Source organism: Saccopteryx leptura, chromosome 2 (genome assembly GCF_036850995.1).
Source record: "Saccopteryx leptura isolate mSacLep1 chromosome 2, mSacLep1_pri_phased_curated, whole genome shotgun sequence".
Lineage (NCBI taxonomy): Eukaryota > Metazoa > Chordata > Mammalia > Chiroptera > Emballonuridae > Saccopteryx > Saccopteryx leptura.
In genome coordinates, this window is record NC_089504.1 from 329,789,323 (window position 1) to 329,807,197 (window position 17,875).

Consider the following 17,875-nt stretch of genomic DNA (forward strand, 5'->3'; position numbering starts at 1 on the left):
TGCGCTCACCGCACAGCCTGCGCTCACCGCACAGCCTGCGCTCACCGCACAGCCTGCACACCTTCGCCTGTTCCTCCTTCCACTTTCCTCTTTCAAACTCACTGTATCCTGCAGGCTGGGCTGAGAACCTCTTCCATGAGGTGGTGATGCTTCCCCAGAAACCTCAATTTTCAGGACCTCTGTCCTCAAACGTCAGCTCTGGGTCCCAAGGGCCAGCACAGGGTCAGGTTCAATAAAGGCCAGTTCCCTTCCTTCTCAAGCGCTCTCCTCGAGCCCACCGACCTGTCTGGAAACCTCAGAAAGGGGCCTCGGCCCAAACCCCCAGGAGCTAGAAAGCTCCCTGCCCCCACAGTGAGGCTGGAGTCAGAGAAGCAGAGACCCTAGGCCCAAGCTCACTGGATCCCTCCCCTCTAGAGCTCAGCCAGTCAGCTGCTCTGTCTGAGGCCCTCAAGGCTCTACGGCCTGAAGGAGACCCTTGTGCCAGGAGTCCTGCCCTGTCTCTGCCGTGTGGTGTGGTTTGGCCTTTGGTAGTCACACCTTCCCGGTGGGAGGTTGCGCTCTACTATGCTGAAAGGCCCTCTAGCGCTGCCTTTTCTGCCTCCCTGGGCGAGGTGTCCTGGGCCTGGGGATGGCACAAAAGTGGCGCACTGGGGTCTGGGATAGGGATCAGCAACATCAAGGCCATGCCTCCAGCCTGCACTCTCGAGCTTTCAGATCTGGGGTCAGGATCCTGCTGCATGACACGGTCCCTTCTGAACCTGACTATGCCAGAGGAACCTGCAGACACCAGGTCTGGCCTCCCCATCTGCCTGAGAAGTTTCGAGTTCCCCTAAGAAGTGTATGTGCAGCTTCTCCATGGACCCCAGTTCTCCGAGGAGAGGGAAGAGTGTTAGAAAGGGAGGTAAGCACCGCCCCGGGATCACAAGCAGGAAAGGCTGTCCCTAGGCGTGCGGGAGCAGTGGGGTTGCCCCAGGGCTCCCCACCATTAGATCACTGTCATCTCACATCTGTGCGGAAGAGGCCCCTTCACAGGTAAGGAAACTGAGGCTCAGAAGGAAAAAGCCTTATAGCCAATGTTTAGATATACTCCCTTTTGACATTCCAACTCTGCTGAGGGCTCTCCTCATGACCTCACCTCTGCCCCTATTTGGTGGGAGGGGGTAGCGAGCTTTCTCGAGCAGGAGCTTCCTGGGATGGTCCGGGCAGCATGGACAGTGCTTCCTCAAGTAGGGAGGCATCGAGGCAGACAAAGGCTGCTACACGTCAGGGCTGAGGAGTGGGGAGGGAGCAAGGGGGTGTGGGAGAAGGGATGTCAGCAAGGGGTACTGGTGAGGAGTGTCCTGAGGCTTTGACTATCCGTGTGTCATCAGACTTAGTCCGCTCCGCTATAGCGCCTGAGCCAGGCATCCAAGTGGCAAGTGGCTGGTGAGGTCACCAACCTGGGCAAGAAGTTGACAAGGTGAGTGTGGAGCCAGCGCAGCAGGAAGCTGCCTCCCGCCCGCCCAGCCCAGCATCAGGCTCCTGCTTCCCTCCAGCCTCCGCCAGTCCTGAACCCGGCTTCCAGGCTTCCTGGGAAGCAGGCTCCCAGTACGAAGGTGATTAGCCAAGTGTGCAACTGGCTTAACCATTGCCTAAATGAGATTCCACTTAGCCTGGAGCTTTCCTGGGCCCCACGTTCTGGCCCCAGGCTGAGTGTTCTTCACATGCAGAAGCTGCCAGTGCAGCTCCACAGAAAGGCCTGGGACCTGGGGGGCAGGGTCTGGTCATCTGCCCGAGGCTCAGCCCGCTAATCCTGCCTGTCCCAGACTCCCCCAGCCCTGCGCATGGAAGCCACATCATCTCTTCCAGTGGTTTCCGGGGCAATTCTATGTTTCCTCTTCCCACTCCCCTTTCAACAAACTGAGCCTACCCAGGAGCAAGAAGGGAAATGTGTGAAGATCAGAAGCACTTTCACTAAAACACCTGAAACAAGAGCATCTTCCCGCCCCTAAGGAAGGGGGGGGCTCCTGGGGGAGCAGTTCAGACAGATGGGCCTTGGGGAAGAAGTTGGGACCCTCCTCCTAACACTCCAGAAAGTGGCAGGCAGCCCCTCCGGAGTAGGGATACTCATGAAGCCCCAAGATCTGCAGGCCTTAGGGATCCCAACCAGGCTCAGGCCCAGCCAGGAAACCTAGTTCATGGAGAAGGGCTGACGAGGAAAGCCCCACATGCCCCTCCCTGCTCAGAGTGTTCCCCAAACACGAGCCTCTGCTGAGTTGCAGGGTCAAGTTTCACTCTAATTAACTCTCACCCGGGCCCATCACAACCCACTCTATACTCATTCCCCGGGCCCTGCTATGATCTCCTACACTGGCTTCCAGAATGCTCTTTCTAAAACATGACTTGTCACTCGCCTGCTTACACTATTCCATTAATCCCCGGGGTAGTCCCGAGAAACAGCCATCTCCACAGCCTGACGTTCAAGGCCTTCCCCTCCAGTTTCCCACTCCGCCTCTTCTCCCTGACCTCCCCACTGCTTTCATCACCCCCCAGCCCAACACTTACACCTCAGCGTCAGTCAAGATGAATGCTGGGTTCCCTCAATTCCCTTGCATTCTCATACCTCCCTCCACCTCTCTGCACCTGCTATTTCCTTTGCCTGTTGTACCCACATAGGTCTGTCCAGAGCCCAGAAAGACCTCCTTCACTCCTCACCTCTCAGCTCAAGTCTTCTTAGATCCATCTCTCCATCCTTTGTTTCTACTCTTGTTAGAACAACTGGCTCACTGGACTATAACTGCCCCACCCCAAACGGGCTCAGGCCCAGCCAGGAAACCTATTCTGAGTCTGTTTCTGAGTCATCCATGCATCCCCAACACAGAGCAGCCCAGGGTCTGACACAGAGAAAGCAGCGGTGCGTGTGCACGAATGCGTCAGGGAGAGAACGTGTGATGCACGATGAGCCCCTCCCCACGTCAGGGGCAGAAACAAAGGCAGAGCACACACCCAGAAGGACAGACTGTAAGCCTACAGGTCAGCGCTGTGGGAGACAGCCCAGCTAAACAGGGCTGGGACAAAGGAGCTGATCTGAGAAAGGCCCAGGGAGCAAGGAGGCTCCCTGAGGGAGTGCACGGGACTGCCAGAGCTAGAGATGAAACCAGGGGAAAAGCAGGCGAAGGCAGGAACGGAATAGCTTAAGTGGCCTCGAGAGCCAGCAAGCAGCCCCTGGGATACCAGTCAGAGATAGCCTTGGGATCACCAGACTTAGCAATGATTGGACAGACCCTTGACTATAGCTCTCCTGATAGCCGTTCCAGGGCTGTTTGATTCTTGCAGTGATGGTGAACTTACTGTCCTCATACAATTACAATTATTAGAAGAAAGAGCCATTGCGATAGACCTCCATGCCAGGCGGGGGGATTTATACTTCATTCTGTAGGCAATAAATACCTGGTTGTCAACTTCATAGCAGAATGCTATTACTAGATTTATATTTTAGAAGCATCCCAGTAGGGTTGGATGAAGACAGGAAGCTGGCAACACAATCCAGCCCTTTTCTCCTGCCCTAAATCTCTAGACAATGATATTCTATATTTTCTATGAATTAATCTTTAGTAGCATTATAAAATAAAAAGGGATATACTTAGTAGACCAGAAATTATAAGGCAGAAATCAGAGAGATAGGATAGAGGTATAAAGGACTGGCTATATAATTTGCAGGGTCCATAAAAAATAAAAATGAGGGGAGGGGGCTTGTGGGAAATTATTTAAAAATTTAAGATGGCAACAGCAGAGCATAAACACAAATGTGAGACTCTATGAAGTATGGAGCCTTGTATGACCGCCGAAGTCAAATGCTCATAAAGCCAAGTCAGGAGAGAAGAAACCGTAGCCTCAATTCTACAAAGGAAGGTCTGTGGCCAAAGGCGTGGACAGCTCGGAAAGAATGGCAGGCTCACGGGTAGAAAATAGGGGAGCAAAGGAAGCTTTTGCAACTGTCCGAGCTTCCACGGTAGAGGAGCCATGGTCCTTTATCCAACATTTGCTTGTGTCAGGCAGAGGCATTTGTCCCCAGCAGTGAAAAGGGATGAGTATTTGAGAGAGAGGGCACCCTGGAAGGCTGAACATACTCAAGAGGAATAAACCAGAAGCAAATGGCTCAACTCACCCAGCAGCATTTTCTACCCTCCCCAATGAGATGGCAGCATATTGCAGTAAACATAAGAAGGAACTACAAATACAAAGTAGAGTACATGTCCAAATATTGCTAAATATTCAAGGAAAACCAACAATGTGGAAAGAAAATGTCACACTCAATGGCTGAAGGAAAGGAGTAGGGGAAAATGGATCTATGGATTCCTTGAACCAACTTAGTGTCATAATAGTTAATTCAGGAGTTGGGAACCATCTTGGCTGAGAGAGCCATGAATGTCACATATTTTACAATGTAATTCCATGAGAGCCATACAATGACCCGTGTACATTACGCATTATCCAATAAAAATTTGGTGTTGTCCCGGACAGCTGTGATTGGCTCCAGCCACCCACAACCATGAACGTGAGCGGTAGGAAATGAATGGATCGTAATACATGAGAATGTTTTATATTTTTAACGTTATTTTTTTTTTATTAAAGATTTGTCTGCGAGCCAGATGCAGCCATCAAAAGAGCCACATCTGGCTCACGAGCCATAGGTTCCTGACCCCTGAGTTAATAGTTAGTTATCAAATTTTAACACGCACCAAAATCACCTAGAGGGCTAGTTAAAACATGGATTCTGAGCCCTACTCAGAGTTTCTAATTCAGTATGTCTGGGATGGGCTCCAAAATTTGCATTTCTAACAGGTTTCTAAGTGATGCTCATGCTATTGGTACAGAGGCCACTCTTTGAGAATCACATATCAGAAACAAGGGGTGAATGGTAGGAAAAAATAGCTCTCTGGAAAGCTGAAGTCAGAGAAAATGAACAGAGACACCTAGGAAGTGACTGCTTCCTCCCTCTCAATGTGAATGTGGCCTTGATGATGCTGTTTCAAAAACAAGAAGAGCCCTGATTGTAAATAGTCCTGTAAGTGACAGCTCATAGATTGTTAGTATAAACTGTTCTGGAAGAGATATGTAAACCCTGAGCATAAAAGATTAGTGACATGGCAAAGACCAGGTGAAATTATCCCAGAAATGCAAGGTTGTTCAACGTATCAAAATCAATCAATGTAATAAATCATATTAATAGAATAAAAGACAAAAACCACACGACCATCTCTATAGATCAGAAAAAAACATTTGGCACAATCCAACACCCTTTCATGATAAAAGCACTCAACAAATTCACAGTAAGAGGGAACTTCTTCAACCAGATACAGGACAGCTACAAAAACCCACAGGCATTTAATGCACTTAATATATTTAATAGTGAAAAACTAAAAACATTCTTCCTAACTTCAGGAATAAGACAAAATCTGGGCTCTCTCCATTTTTACTTGATATTATACCAAAGGACCTAGCCAAGGAAACTAGGTAAATAAAGCAAATAAAAGGCACCCAGATTGGAAGGGAAGAAGTAAAACTACCTTGATTTGGAGATGACATGATCTTATATACAGAAAATCCTAAGGAATCCCCTCCAAAAGAACTAATGAATGAGTCAGTAAGGTGTCAGGATACAAAACAACATACAAAAATCAACTGTATTTCTCTACACTTGTAATGAACAATCCATAAATAAAATTAAGAAAATAATTCAAATACAATAGCATCAAGAAGAATAAAACACTTAGGAACAAATTTAAATTTAACAGAACAACTATAATACTTACATATTAAAAACTATTAAACATCGCCCTGGCCGGTTTGCTCAGTGGTAGAGTGTCAGCCTGGCATGCAGGAGTCCCAGGTTCGATTCCCGGCCAGGGCACACAGGAGAACCGCCCATCTGCTTCTCCACCCCTCCCCCTCTCCTTCCTCTCTGTCTCTCTCTTCCCCTTCTGCAGCCGAGGCTCCATTGGAGCAAAGTTTGCCCGGGCGCTGAGGATGGCTCTGTGGCCTCTTTCTCAGGTGCTAGAATGGCTCTGGTTGCAACAGAGCAACGCCCTAGATGGGCGGAGCATCACCTCCTGGTGGGCGTGCCGGGTGGATCCCGGTCGGGCGCATGCGGGAGTCTGTCTGACTGCCGCCCCGTTTCCAACTTCAGAAAAAAATGCAAAAAGAAAAAAAACTATAAAACATCATCGAAATAAATGAAAAGACATCTCATATTCATGGATTTTGAAGACTAATATTGTTAAGATAGCAATAGACCCTAAATTTATATACATATTTAGCACAATCCCTATCAAAACCCTAGGGGGCTTTTTTGCAGAAGTTGACCAACTGATTCTAAAATCCATATGGAAATGAAAAGAACACAGAATAGCCAAAACAAACTTGCAAAAGAAGACCAAACTTGCTGGGCTCCCACTTCCTCATTTCAAACTTACTACAAGGATAGCCTAATCAAGCCTATGTGGTACTGGCAGAAAGATATACGTATACATCAATGGAACAGAACTGGGAGTCCAGATATAAACCCATATGGTATGATCAATTGATTTTTGACAACGCTGCCGAGACAAGTAAATGGAGAGAAAATTAGTCTATTCAACAAATGGTGCCAGTACACAGCTTAACCACTTGCAAAAAAAATAATTGTTTAAAAAAACAAACAAACCATCCACAGAAGAGCTGACCAGAAAAATGGAAAGAGCTGAGGAAGAGAAAATTGATGAGCAGTTTGTTAGGTTAGAGTGGAGGAACAGTTTCAGACCCAGCAAGGACCAAGAAATAAGTATAGGTACAGCAAGTTGAGACATGGTTCCAGCATCTATCTAATATAAGTTGTAAAAGGAGGAAACATAAAAATAAATAAGTAAATAAATAAAAATACTTGAAGAAATAAAATGTCACAATAATGAAGAAAGAATACACAGGTGCAGGTGTGACAAGCTACAAAACCTCACCCACAAACATTGTTTGTGACTTCAGACAAAGAGTAAATATTTTAAAACATAAACTTTCAAGGAAAGAAAAAAATCAGTTTACTACAAAGTTACCTCAGACTTTTCACCAACAACACTAAATGCAAGAAGGCAATGAGGAATATCTTTAAAGATAGTTGGGAACATGATTATGAACACAAGCAAATTTGCATTCAAGTGAGAAGGCAAAATATAGACGCATTTAGAAATGCAAGGGCTTAGAAAGTTACTCTCACAATCCCTATCTGAAAGAATTACTTGAGGAGCTCTTCCAGTGAACAGGGAAGTAAATCCAAGAGGAAGTCATGGGATTTAAGCAGCAGCAGTAAGAATTACACACTAAAAGGGTGAATGTTATAGAATGTAAATCATACCTCCCATATGCTTAACAGGAGAATGAGAAGGAGGAGGAGGAAGAGGAGGGGTTACAGCATTACAGTCAGGATCAAACAAGAAAGCCTGCTATCATTCTTGCTACTCAGCAACTATCTGTGCAATGGAATTTAATAAAAAATAAGCAAGCAGTATAAATATTGGCAAGGATATAACCATTAGGGTTTGTGAATGATATGACACTCAGAAAGCTCAAGAGAGTCAAATGACAAACTATTACCCCTAATAAGAAAAGTCAGTCATGTGTCAGGATTTGAGACAAATATTTCAAATACATAGTAGACAAATAATTTATATATCCAGAATATATGTAAAGAACTCCTAAAAACCAATAAGAAAAAGACAAATACAGCCCTGGCCGCTTGGCTCAGCAGTAGAGCGTCGGCCTAGCGTGCGGAGGACCCGGGTTCGATTCCCGGCCAGGGCACACAGGAGAAGCGCCCATTTGCTTCTCCACCCCTCCGCCACGCCTTCCTCTCTGTCTCTCTCTTCCCCTCCCGCAGCCAAGGCTCCACTGGAGCAAAGATGGCCCGGGCACTGGGGATGGCTCCTTGGCCTCTGCCCCAGGCGCTAGAGTGGCTCTGGTCGCAACATGGCGACCCCCAGGATGGGCAGAGCATCGCCCCCTGGTAGGCAGAGCATCACCCCTGGTGGGCGTGCCGGGTGGATCCCGGTCGGGCGCATGCGGGAATCTGTCTGACTGTCTCTCCCTGTTTCCAGCTTCAGAAAATAGCAAAAAAAAAAAAAAAAAGAAAAAGACAAATACTCCAATAAAAGATGAGAGAAAAAGAAAATAGGTTTGGGCAAACATTTATGAAGAGAGGCTTTACTAGCAACCAAGTAAAGACAAAACAAAACAATAAGAAATATCTTCACCCATCAATCAGGTAAAAATTTTTAAGTTTAATAAGATCAAGTCTGGTAACATTGTAGAGAAATGGCTAATCTAATCCATTGCTGGTGTGAATGTAAATCTGCGCAGTTTTTTTGGAAAACTTTTTGGCAGTATCTATTACAGTTGTCAATGCTTATACTTTCAGCATATGTAGCTTATTTTTAAGAGAGAAGAGGGGAGAAAGAGAGACAAACTACCACATGCACCCCAACTGGGATCCACCCAGTAACACCACCTGGGGCTATTGCTCCGATCAGCTGAGCTATACTCAGTGCCTGAGGCCGGTGCTCAAACCAGTTGAGCCATTGGCTGTGAGAGGGGACAAAAGAAAGGAGGAGAGAGAGGGGAGAGAAGCAGATAGTCACTTCTCCTGTGTTCCCTGACCGGGAATCCAAACCAGGACATCAGCATACAGGGCTGACAGTCTATCCACTGAGCCAACCCGCCCGGGACACGTGTAGCTTTTTTAATAATGGAAAATTTTAATGTCTATCACCACAGAATGGTAAAACAAATTATGGTCCATCTGTTGTAGCACCAAAGCAACATAGGCTTTACATGGTTAAGGAGGTAAAAGATGGACTGAAACATAATTAAGGTTTGGGAGGGGAAAGATTGGCTCCATTTGGAACTCACAGAGTAGGCAGGGTCTTCAGGACATCCAGATAGAGATAAGTAGGAGGATCCTGAAAATCTAAGTCAAGAGCCCAGGAGAAAGGTCTTGGCCAGAGATGGACTTGGGGGTCATCACCAGAGGTAGATCTGATAGGCCAGAGCATGAGCCATGAAAGAGGGTCGAGCCTCCCATTTCAGGGAAGGAAATTTGAAGGAGGCAGGAGTAGAGCTCTGTTTGTACCACCAGTTTTGATGTTAGCCTTTCCTATGACGTATTTGCAGGCTTTTCTCTCCCCAAAATAGTCCCCAGAGCCCCTCCTAAAGCCCCTTACTCAGCCTGTCCTGTAGTCTTCCTCTCTGCTGTGAGCTCCTAAAAGAGGGACAATACCAGCCTGCTCCTGTCTGTTTCCCCCACTTCTAGCATAGCATTGAGCCTCTGCCATGGCTCCATAAATGACTGTTGAAATGAATGAAATTAATGTGTGTTCTGTGGTGTTGTGGGAATTCACATTATCAATCCACTGGGGAATGAGGCTCAAAAGGAGATGGAGACTTGGCTGGTTCCCTCTTCCACCCCCCCCCCTTCTCTCTCTTCCTCCAGCTCCCCATTCTGTACCGGGAGAAACAGCATCAATTCTTGACTCAGGAAAGCACTGCCCTAATTCAACCTCTCGTGAGTACTCTGAGGTCTGTTAGAACTGTACTTGTGCACGATCCTTCGCTTTTCTCTCCCTCTTCCAGCGTTCTAATCACCTGTTATTGAGTGCACTTTGCACGTGTTAGCTCATTTAATCCCTCTACCTTCTGTATTAGCCCCACTCTGCAGATGAAGAAGCTGAGGCTCAGAGAGGCGATGTGACTTTCTCTGGTCACAAAGCTGCAGGCTGGCAGGGCCAAGATTCAAACGCAGACCTCTTAGATGCCAAAGCTGCAGTTCCGGCCTCTCCCACCACCCTCCTCCGCTTCCTTCTCCCCTGCCCTCCCAGTCACACTGCCTATCGCTCACCACTGCTTGGCTCACACTGTGTCTGAGTCACGTATTTTTTGAAAGACAAGTGAGGGTGGTGGTGGGAAATGGATGACCAGATGGATGGTGAGTACAAGTCTATGTTTGTCTTTTCATGGCCACCAAGCATTGCCTTGGGGAAGCACCTGGAACCCATGACCCCTTCTGGCCCTTCCTGGGTTCCTGAGGTGAAAGAAAGAGCAAACGAGGGTCCACCTGTAAATGGGTGCCTATGAAGACTGGAGAATTGTCCCTGGACTGGCCTCGATGACCAGACTCGAAGTCTGTCCTTCCTATGAATATAACAGTGTTCTGGGGGTGGGGGGAGGTTCCTTTAAGACTGGATTTCTTGGACCTGACTTCGCAGGAACCCATGACCGTGTCTGGCCTCAGTCTGGTTTGGGAGGTGGAGTCCTGGTCTGGGAATCAAGAGACTAGAGATCCAAGCACGATGATTCCCCCAACTTGGAGGACCTTTGGCAAGACAGAGCTCCTCTGAGCACTGGATTTCTTCTTTGTAAAATGGAACAGTCATCCTGGGCTTATCCATTCTCAGATGGACAGTGTGGCATGGGGAGGGCTCCAAACCACAGCGACAGAAGAGGGGTGAGGAAAGGAACAGAGGCTACAGGCAAGACAACCACCCCCGTGACGGCCAGCATCAAGTATGTCTTTCCCGTGGGCTGGGCCAGGACCACCCACTGAACAGCTCCTGAAAGGACTGCCTTCCCCAGTCCAGCGGCTCTGACCCAGACCAAGCCTGAGGAATTACAGGGCCAGGGGAGAAAGGAAAGAGATGAGGAAAACAGGAAACAAGAGAAGTGACATATGGTGTGGGGAGAGAGATGGAAAAAACTGGCTTCAGGAGAACAAATACAGAGGTCAGCACCCTCGGTCTGGGACAGGTCTGGCCCCAGCTCTGTCCCTCATGCCAGTTGCACCTCAATCACCTACAGTTCCTCTGAGCCTTGACTTCCCCAAACGTCATCTCAGATTTTAAGACCTCCTCAGCTACATCCTCCAGTTGTCTTTCAAAGCCTGACTCCATAGCTTCACTGTCAGGGATCCTTCTATGAGCCCCCTCTCCTGCCTCCTTCTAAATTTCCTGCCTCCTTCTAAATTTCCTGCCTCCTTCTAAATTTCCTGCCTCTCCCGTCCGGGCCCTTCAACCCTCAGCTTAAGCCTTACTCCCTTATATTTTAACTTCTACTGTGAGCCACATCACAAGTCAGAGGCCTCAGTTGAGTCACTTGTGGTCCCTCCTACAAGAACTTTATACACACTAGATGCTTAACAAACATTCTGCTAGAGATGCAGTGTGATCAGATGGACAGATGGAAGGATGCCTAAAAGGATATGCCTGCTTTGTCTGCTGATTAAGCTCCTGGTCAAAATTCCTCTCCATAAAAAGCCTCCTAGCTTAATTCCCAACCACATACTCTTTCAACAACTCAGCCAAAAAAAGTTATAACCCCACTGCTGCCCCTCATCCCTGGCCCCCTCAAAGGCTCCTGCAGTTGCCACCCTACTTTAACAAACAGATTCCAACACCATAGGCCTGACAGTCCAAGGAGCTTGGACCCTGCCATCTGTCCTTAGTTACCCATGCTCCTGGGGACAAAGGACATTCTGTTGAAGTACCCTGAAACTTTTCTGCCACAGAAAATGCCACAGAAGCCCCCAAGAGGATTTCTGCAAGTCACAGAATGCAAGGGTCATTGGCTCAGAGAAGGGAGGTGCCCAGACAAATAGATGACTCTTCATGGAAGCCCCATATCCTAGCCCCAAATTGCCAGCACTTCAGCCCACCTTGCAATGCACATTTGTCCACACCCCGGTCACAGGAAAAGCAGAATCTCACCTTGATGCTCCTCCAGTTTGCCCATGGTCTCCATCTGCTCCACCAGGTCGTTTGAATTCCACTGGCTCATCCCGATGAGGATGGCGCTCTTCCCTTCAGCTACCTCCTCTGCAGGAAGGAGCGGAGATGAGCGTGAGCAGAAAGGGCGGGGTACAGACAGCCCTACCAGGAGCACGTATCTGAGAGAGTACTTATGTCTTCCTTTGAGTCGAAGTGTCTTTAGTTATGACAGGTATGAGACATTCAGGAATTGTTCATTGCAAGAAAGTTATGAGAGAGGCTAAAAAAGTCATAGAAGGCTCCATTCCAAGCCCTAAGAGAAATATTTCTTAAAAGAAAGTGTGTTTTGGGGGAAAATAAAACCAATCTTGCTACCGCTAAAAGTTGTTCCTTGGGTAAGTTACTTGCCTTCTGAGCTTCCGTTTTTCTATCAGTAAAATGGGGCTAGAAATGTCTCACTCACAGACTTATTGTGAAGACAAAAGAGACAATGGGTATGAAGGTCCTGGTGCATAGAGGGTGGTCATAAGTGAGAGATGTCATGGTATTTCTTCACGTGAGAAGTGTTGCCATCAGTATTTGAGTGGACCAAGATTTGAGTGGGGCAGGGGCAGCTCTAGAGTAACTGGAAGAATAGAAGACTTCTGGCTCTAAGCAGCCTTGAGCTGTGTGGAGCCATTAGCCAACATCTCAACCTTATGACCTTTTTAATGCCTTCAGTCTCTATCCTTGCTCTTTCTCAGTCTGAGCTTCATAATTACTCTGAGAGAAATCAATGGGGGCCAAATTCTCTAACCACACTGAATACAAGTCCCTGGCTCCCAAACATCTGGTGCAGGCATCCCAGATGAGAGCACCCCAGAAAGGGGCATTTCCTCAAGAACAAATCTACAGGAATGTTCTCTACTCTCTCTTTGAAAGGCTTTTCTAGTAAAGTTTTGTGTCCTCATTCATAGAATAGACATTAGAGTGTCATGAGAATCATCAAGCTCATGACAACCCAGAATCAAGGAATAAGTCCTGGCCAGATAGCTCAGTTGGTTGGAGTGTCATCCTGATACACAGAAGTTGCTGGTTCGATCCCCGGTCAGGGCATATACAGGAATAGATTGATGTTTCTGTCTGTCTGTCTCTTTCTCCTCTCCTGTCTTTAAAATCAATAAATAAAAATAAAATAGAATAAAATAAATGGATGAGACCCATTTCGCTGCCAAAGAACTTTACAGAGCAGGTGGAACCAACATGGATCTGAAGCTTGAGGAGCTGTCCAGAGTTCTGAACTCCTCTAGAACTCAGCAATCCAGGCCCATTTCCGGCTGGGATCTGGATGATGATGATGATGATGATGATGTTCTGAACTCCTCTAGACTCAGTAATCCAGGCCCATTTCTGGCCGGGATCTGGATGAGGATGATGATGATGATGATGTTCTGAACTCCTCTAGAACTCAGCAATCCAGGCCCATTTCCGGCTGGGATCTGGATGATGATGATGATGATGATGATGATGTTCTGAACTCCTCTAGAACTCAGCAATCCAGGCCCATTTCTGGCTGGGATCTGGATGATGATGATGATGATGATGATGATGTTCTGAACTCCTCTAGAACTCAGCAATCCAGGCCCATTTCTGGCTGGGATCTGGATGATGATAATGATGATGATGATGATGTTCTGAACTCCAGCAATCCAGGCCCATTTCTGGCTGGGATCTGGATGAGGATGAGGATGATGATGATGATGATGATGATGATTCCTGTCTTATTTACATATTTATTTATGTATTTGATTTATTTAACATATCAAATCCTTACTATTTACTGAAATTGTTACAAGTACTTTAAAAATATTAATTCATTTAATTCTCATAAAATACTAAAAAGGTACAATTATTATTATCTCCACTTAAGGCATGGAGTAGTCCAGAATTTACCCAATGTCACTGTCTAGAGCCAGGATTTAAACCCAGATGTACTACATCAAAAGTTCTTAAATCCTGTCCCCATGAGGGCCTGCCCTGGGCATCCTGTATCGGCTGCCCAACACCCCAGCCAGACACCACTCGCACCCAGATAATTTACTCTGAGTGGTACATTCCACCTGGGCACCAGTGCGCACCTCTTAGCAGCACTGGGGTCGGGCGGAGCTCTGAGCAGTTTCCAGTCCGGTCTGCTCCCTGTGAGCCTGTGCTTTGCACACATCTCTCAACTCTCCCAATGTTTTCATCTCTTAATGGGAATCACAACTCTGGTTCTATAACTCTTTCTAGCAAGCTGTCATGAGGACAATTATATACTACGTTTGCAAAACCCACACCAGCCAAATTGCTGTGAACAAACATCAGGTAGTATTACTCAGAGGGAAGCAGGATCGGGAAGGGGGTAAGAGCTCAGCTCCTGTTATGTTGACTCCTTTCAGTCCTGCTAGATATCTGACCTTCGACAATAACTTCTGCTTTCTGAGCCTCAGTTTCATCTATAAAATCATATGATAGACATGGCTATGTCAAAGAATTGCTGTGAGTGTAAATAAGACAATGAAGGTAAAGTGTTTCCAAGCATGACTAGCACACAGTAAGAGTACAGAGGTGGCTAATAGCACAGAGAGATGATGGTCCATCATTACCCCACTGTCAGAGCATGTGGTGCTATGCCCCAGTGCTCACCATGCAGGTTGGGGTCTGCCCCTACAATACTCTGCCCCAACTCCAGAGTGGCGTAGTCAGGGTCAGCCTGTAACCTACTTTGAGGGTCTGTGTCTCCTGGCTCAGTTCCACAAGCATCCAGTTGTTCACTTGTTCATTCAAATACTCATTTGACAATGAGAGGATTTTTGAGCACTTACCATGTAAGTGTGAGACACAGCCTCTATGCTGTAGGAATACAGTTTTGTGAAAAAACACAAGTCAGTAACTCTGATGCAGGAAGATGAGCGTTCTGGGGCTCCTGGTGCAGTGCCCAGCATGCAGCAGGTGCTCAACAGGTGCCTGCCCATCCTAGCTTCTGCTTTTCATACAATGTGTAAGCCCTACCCCTGCGGAGTGCATGAGTCTATCAGAACCCTGAGGGTCCTCCCAGGTTCTGAGGTCTGAGCACACCTACTTCTGCACCATCCTCAGCCTCTGTCCTCTCCTCCTAGTGTTGGGGGTGACTCTCCTCCATCCTTCCTTCCGGTCTTTTGTCTGTCTTTCTAGTCCATGTATCTTCTCCTCTGACTCCTATCATGTTCCTTTAGGCTTGACATCTGGCCCTGCCCACTCAGATCCGGTCTCACCAGATCCCTTTCCATTGATCTCTGTCCCTCCTGGTCCTCTTATTTCTCTGTCTCTCGGGCTCCTGGTGCTCTCAGTCACATCTGTCCCCTCTCTGGGCGGGCCCCAGTCTTGCTCCCGTACTCTGTGCTTCCTCTCTGTATCCCAGCATCTCTCTCTCTCTCCTCTCTCTGGGTGGATGTGTCTCTCTCACTCTCTGAGTTTTTCTTTCTCTGTATCCTGCCCCTCAAGACCTCTCTTCCTATGCAGGTCTTTCTTGCTTTCTCTGGTCTCTTTCTCCTTCTCAGTTACTGTCTCCCTTTCGACTCTCTCTGGTGTGCATGTGTGCGCGTGTATGCGCGTGCGCGTGTATGCGCGCGAGTGTGTGCGTGCCCCTCTCTCCCACCCTCTCTGGTCTCTCTTGCTCGCTCTCCCTCTGTTTCCTCGTCTTTTCCTTGACTTCCTGGCACTCCCGCCTCTCTACCGCATCCCTGTTTCTCTGGCTGCTCCCCGCCCCACCTTTTACAGGGCTCTCTTCTGCCCCCTGCTCTCAACACTCAGCCTTCAGTTCTCACTCTGCCAACAATGGGCTTGTTCCCTGAGAGGCAATGAAAACACACACACACACACACACACACACACACACACACACACACACACACACACGGAAGACTGCACCTCCTGGAGTCATTCAGGCAAACCAGAGCTTCAGGTCTTCGCTCTACTCCCCTTCACTGTGGTACGTGCCTCCATCAGGGTCCACAGAGGCCGAACACAGGAATTTATGTCACCCCAACTAAGTCCCAGTCCCTGTCCAGACTAGGTGTCAGGCTGAATCCCACCCAGAGGAAACCAAAACACTGGCCTTGACCCCAGACTGACCCCTGACCAAAGCACACCCTCCCATGCCATAGGAAAGCCTTTCTTCCCACCCCGGGCCTGTTTCTGCTGGATCCATGGGACTTCAGAGCAGGGAATCTCCTTGTCCCACATCAGGAAGACTTCGCCTCCAACTCATGGAGCTAAGGGTATGGTCCTCTTCTACAGTTGGCCAGTCCAGTACCATATATCACCCTCTGCATCAGGCCCAGGGCGTCAGTTTTTCCAAGGGCTTGGAAATGCATTGTTCTGGGGCCTCTGGGAGACAAGAGTGTTAACCTTCCCCTGGTGCTGTTTAACCTCGCCTCACCCCCACCTGTGGCCATCACCGCTACTCTCTGTTCCTTGCAGTGAAGGGATCAAAATTCTGCCACGGTAAAGCTGCTTTTTGGAATATTGATTTTAAGCTATTAAGAAACAGAACTCAGGCCTGACCAGGCGGTGGTGCAGTGGATAGAGCGTCGGACTGGGATGCGGAAGACCCAGGTTCGAGACCCTGAGGTTGCCAGCTTGAGCACAGGCTCATCTGGTTTGAGCAAAAGCTCACCAACTTGAACCCAAGGTCGCTGGCTCGATCAAGGGGTTACTCAGTCTGCTGAAGGCCCGCGGTCAAGGCACATATGAGAAAGCAATCAATGAACAACTAAGGTGTCGCAACAAAAAACTAATGATTGATGCTTCTCATCTCTCTCCGTTCCTGTCTGTCCCTATCTATCCCTCTCTCTGACTCTCTCTCTCTCTCTCTCTCTGTCTCTGAAAAAAAAAAAAAAAAAAGAAACAAAACTCAGAAAGAACCTTTGAACTTCCCCCTTTTCCTGCCCAAGAGATTCAAACAGACAAACCTGCTTCAGGAAGGAGAGTTTAGGATGTCACCTTAGCTTAATTTGAATTATGTATGGTAAATAGAAGGCCACAGACAGGTGCCAGTGAGCTAGACACCCTGTGTCCCATTATCCCCAAGTCACCCAGCAAGGATTGGCCTGCCCTGTGAGTTCCACTCTCCCTCTACTCTCTGTAAATGGCCCATTCTCACTTCTGAAATCTAATACCCTGTTCTGTCCCTTTTATCCAAAAATGTCTTCTATTCCCACTGCTGCCTCACTGTCTGGAATTTTCATGCCTCTGTCAATTCCCCATGCATGTGTGTTAAACTTTGATTTTCTCCTGTTATTTTGGTTATTAGCTCAGCCTGAAAGAACGTAGAGTTGGGATGAAAAGTATTAATATTGTTGACCCCCACACCAGTGGAGGGGTCCCCACTCAGGCCGCCTCTGGAAACCTCTGGGGCCAGCATCTGTTTTCCCTTGCCCTCCGCCCGTGAGAGGGAGGGCTGGGATTCGCTTCTGAGCAGGCTCCCGGGACCAGCTTCCCACAGCACTGTCCTCCCACTGCGCCCACGAGACAGACACCCCAGGCAGTGTGGGAGGGCCCTGGGACCCAGAGGCTCAAGGCTTGCCCGAGGTCAGCCAGTGGCCGGACCCCAACTGACCTGCACCACTTTCCCCTCCTCTCCCCTGACTTGGGGGTTCCAGAAGTCATGTCATCACAGCAAAAGCCAGAGCAGGAGGAGGAGACCTGGGATGTGTCCCTCGTTCCCTCAGAGGCCCGCCCCTGCCTTGGCACCTTTGTCTGTGAAACGGGAGGATTTCTTCTGTGCCACCTTCCTGTCCAGACCACTGCGGGAAACGAGGGAGTTAGAGCAGGAAGCCTGGTCTCTGTAAGACGGAGACCAGCTCCCAGGCCCCTAGCCTCCTGCCAGGTGTGGGGAGGGGAGGGGGGAGGGTCACAAGATGCAGAAAGAGAGAGGGAGAGAGAGAGAGAGAGAGAGAGAGAGAGAGAGGGAGAGGGCGCAAAGGACACAGAAGACAACACAGGAAAAATGTCCGTCTTCACACTCAGGAGGATTTCCCTCCCCCACCACGGGAGGGAGTTCCATGCTTTGCTCTTGGTCTAGCTACCCAGGGCCAGATGAGCCCAGGCAACAA

At 48.2% G+C, this 17,875-nt stretch overlaps 1 protein-coding gene across 3 annotated transcripts in view; it reads right to left on the minus strand.

Annotated features, from left to right (window-relative positions):
• PITPNM3 (PITPNM family member 3) overlaps positions 1-17,875 on the minus strand; it is an 84,077-nt gene that overhangs the window by 45,457 nt on the left and 20,745 nt on the right. For all 3 annotated transcript variants that reach the window (XR_010748878.1, XM_066363389.1, XM_066363390.1), the window contains exon 3: positions 11,763-11,870. Coding sequence is in view for 2 of the 3 variants with exons in the window: in XM_066363389.1 (XP_066219486.1) it covers positions 11,763-11,870 (108 nt within the window). In the remaining variant the exon portion in view is untranslated. The remainder of the gene's footprint in view (positions 1-11,762; positions 11,871-17,875) is intronic.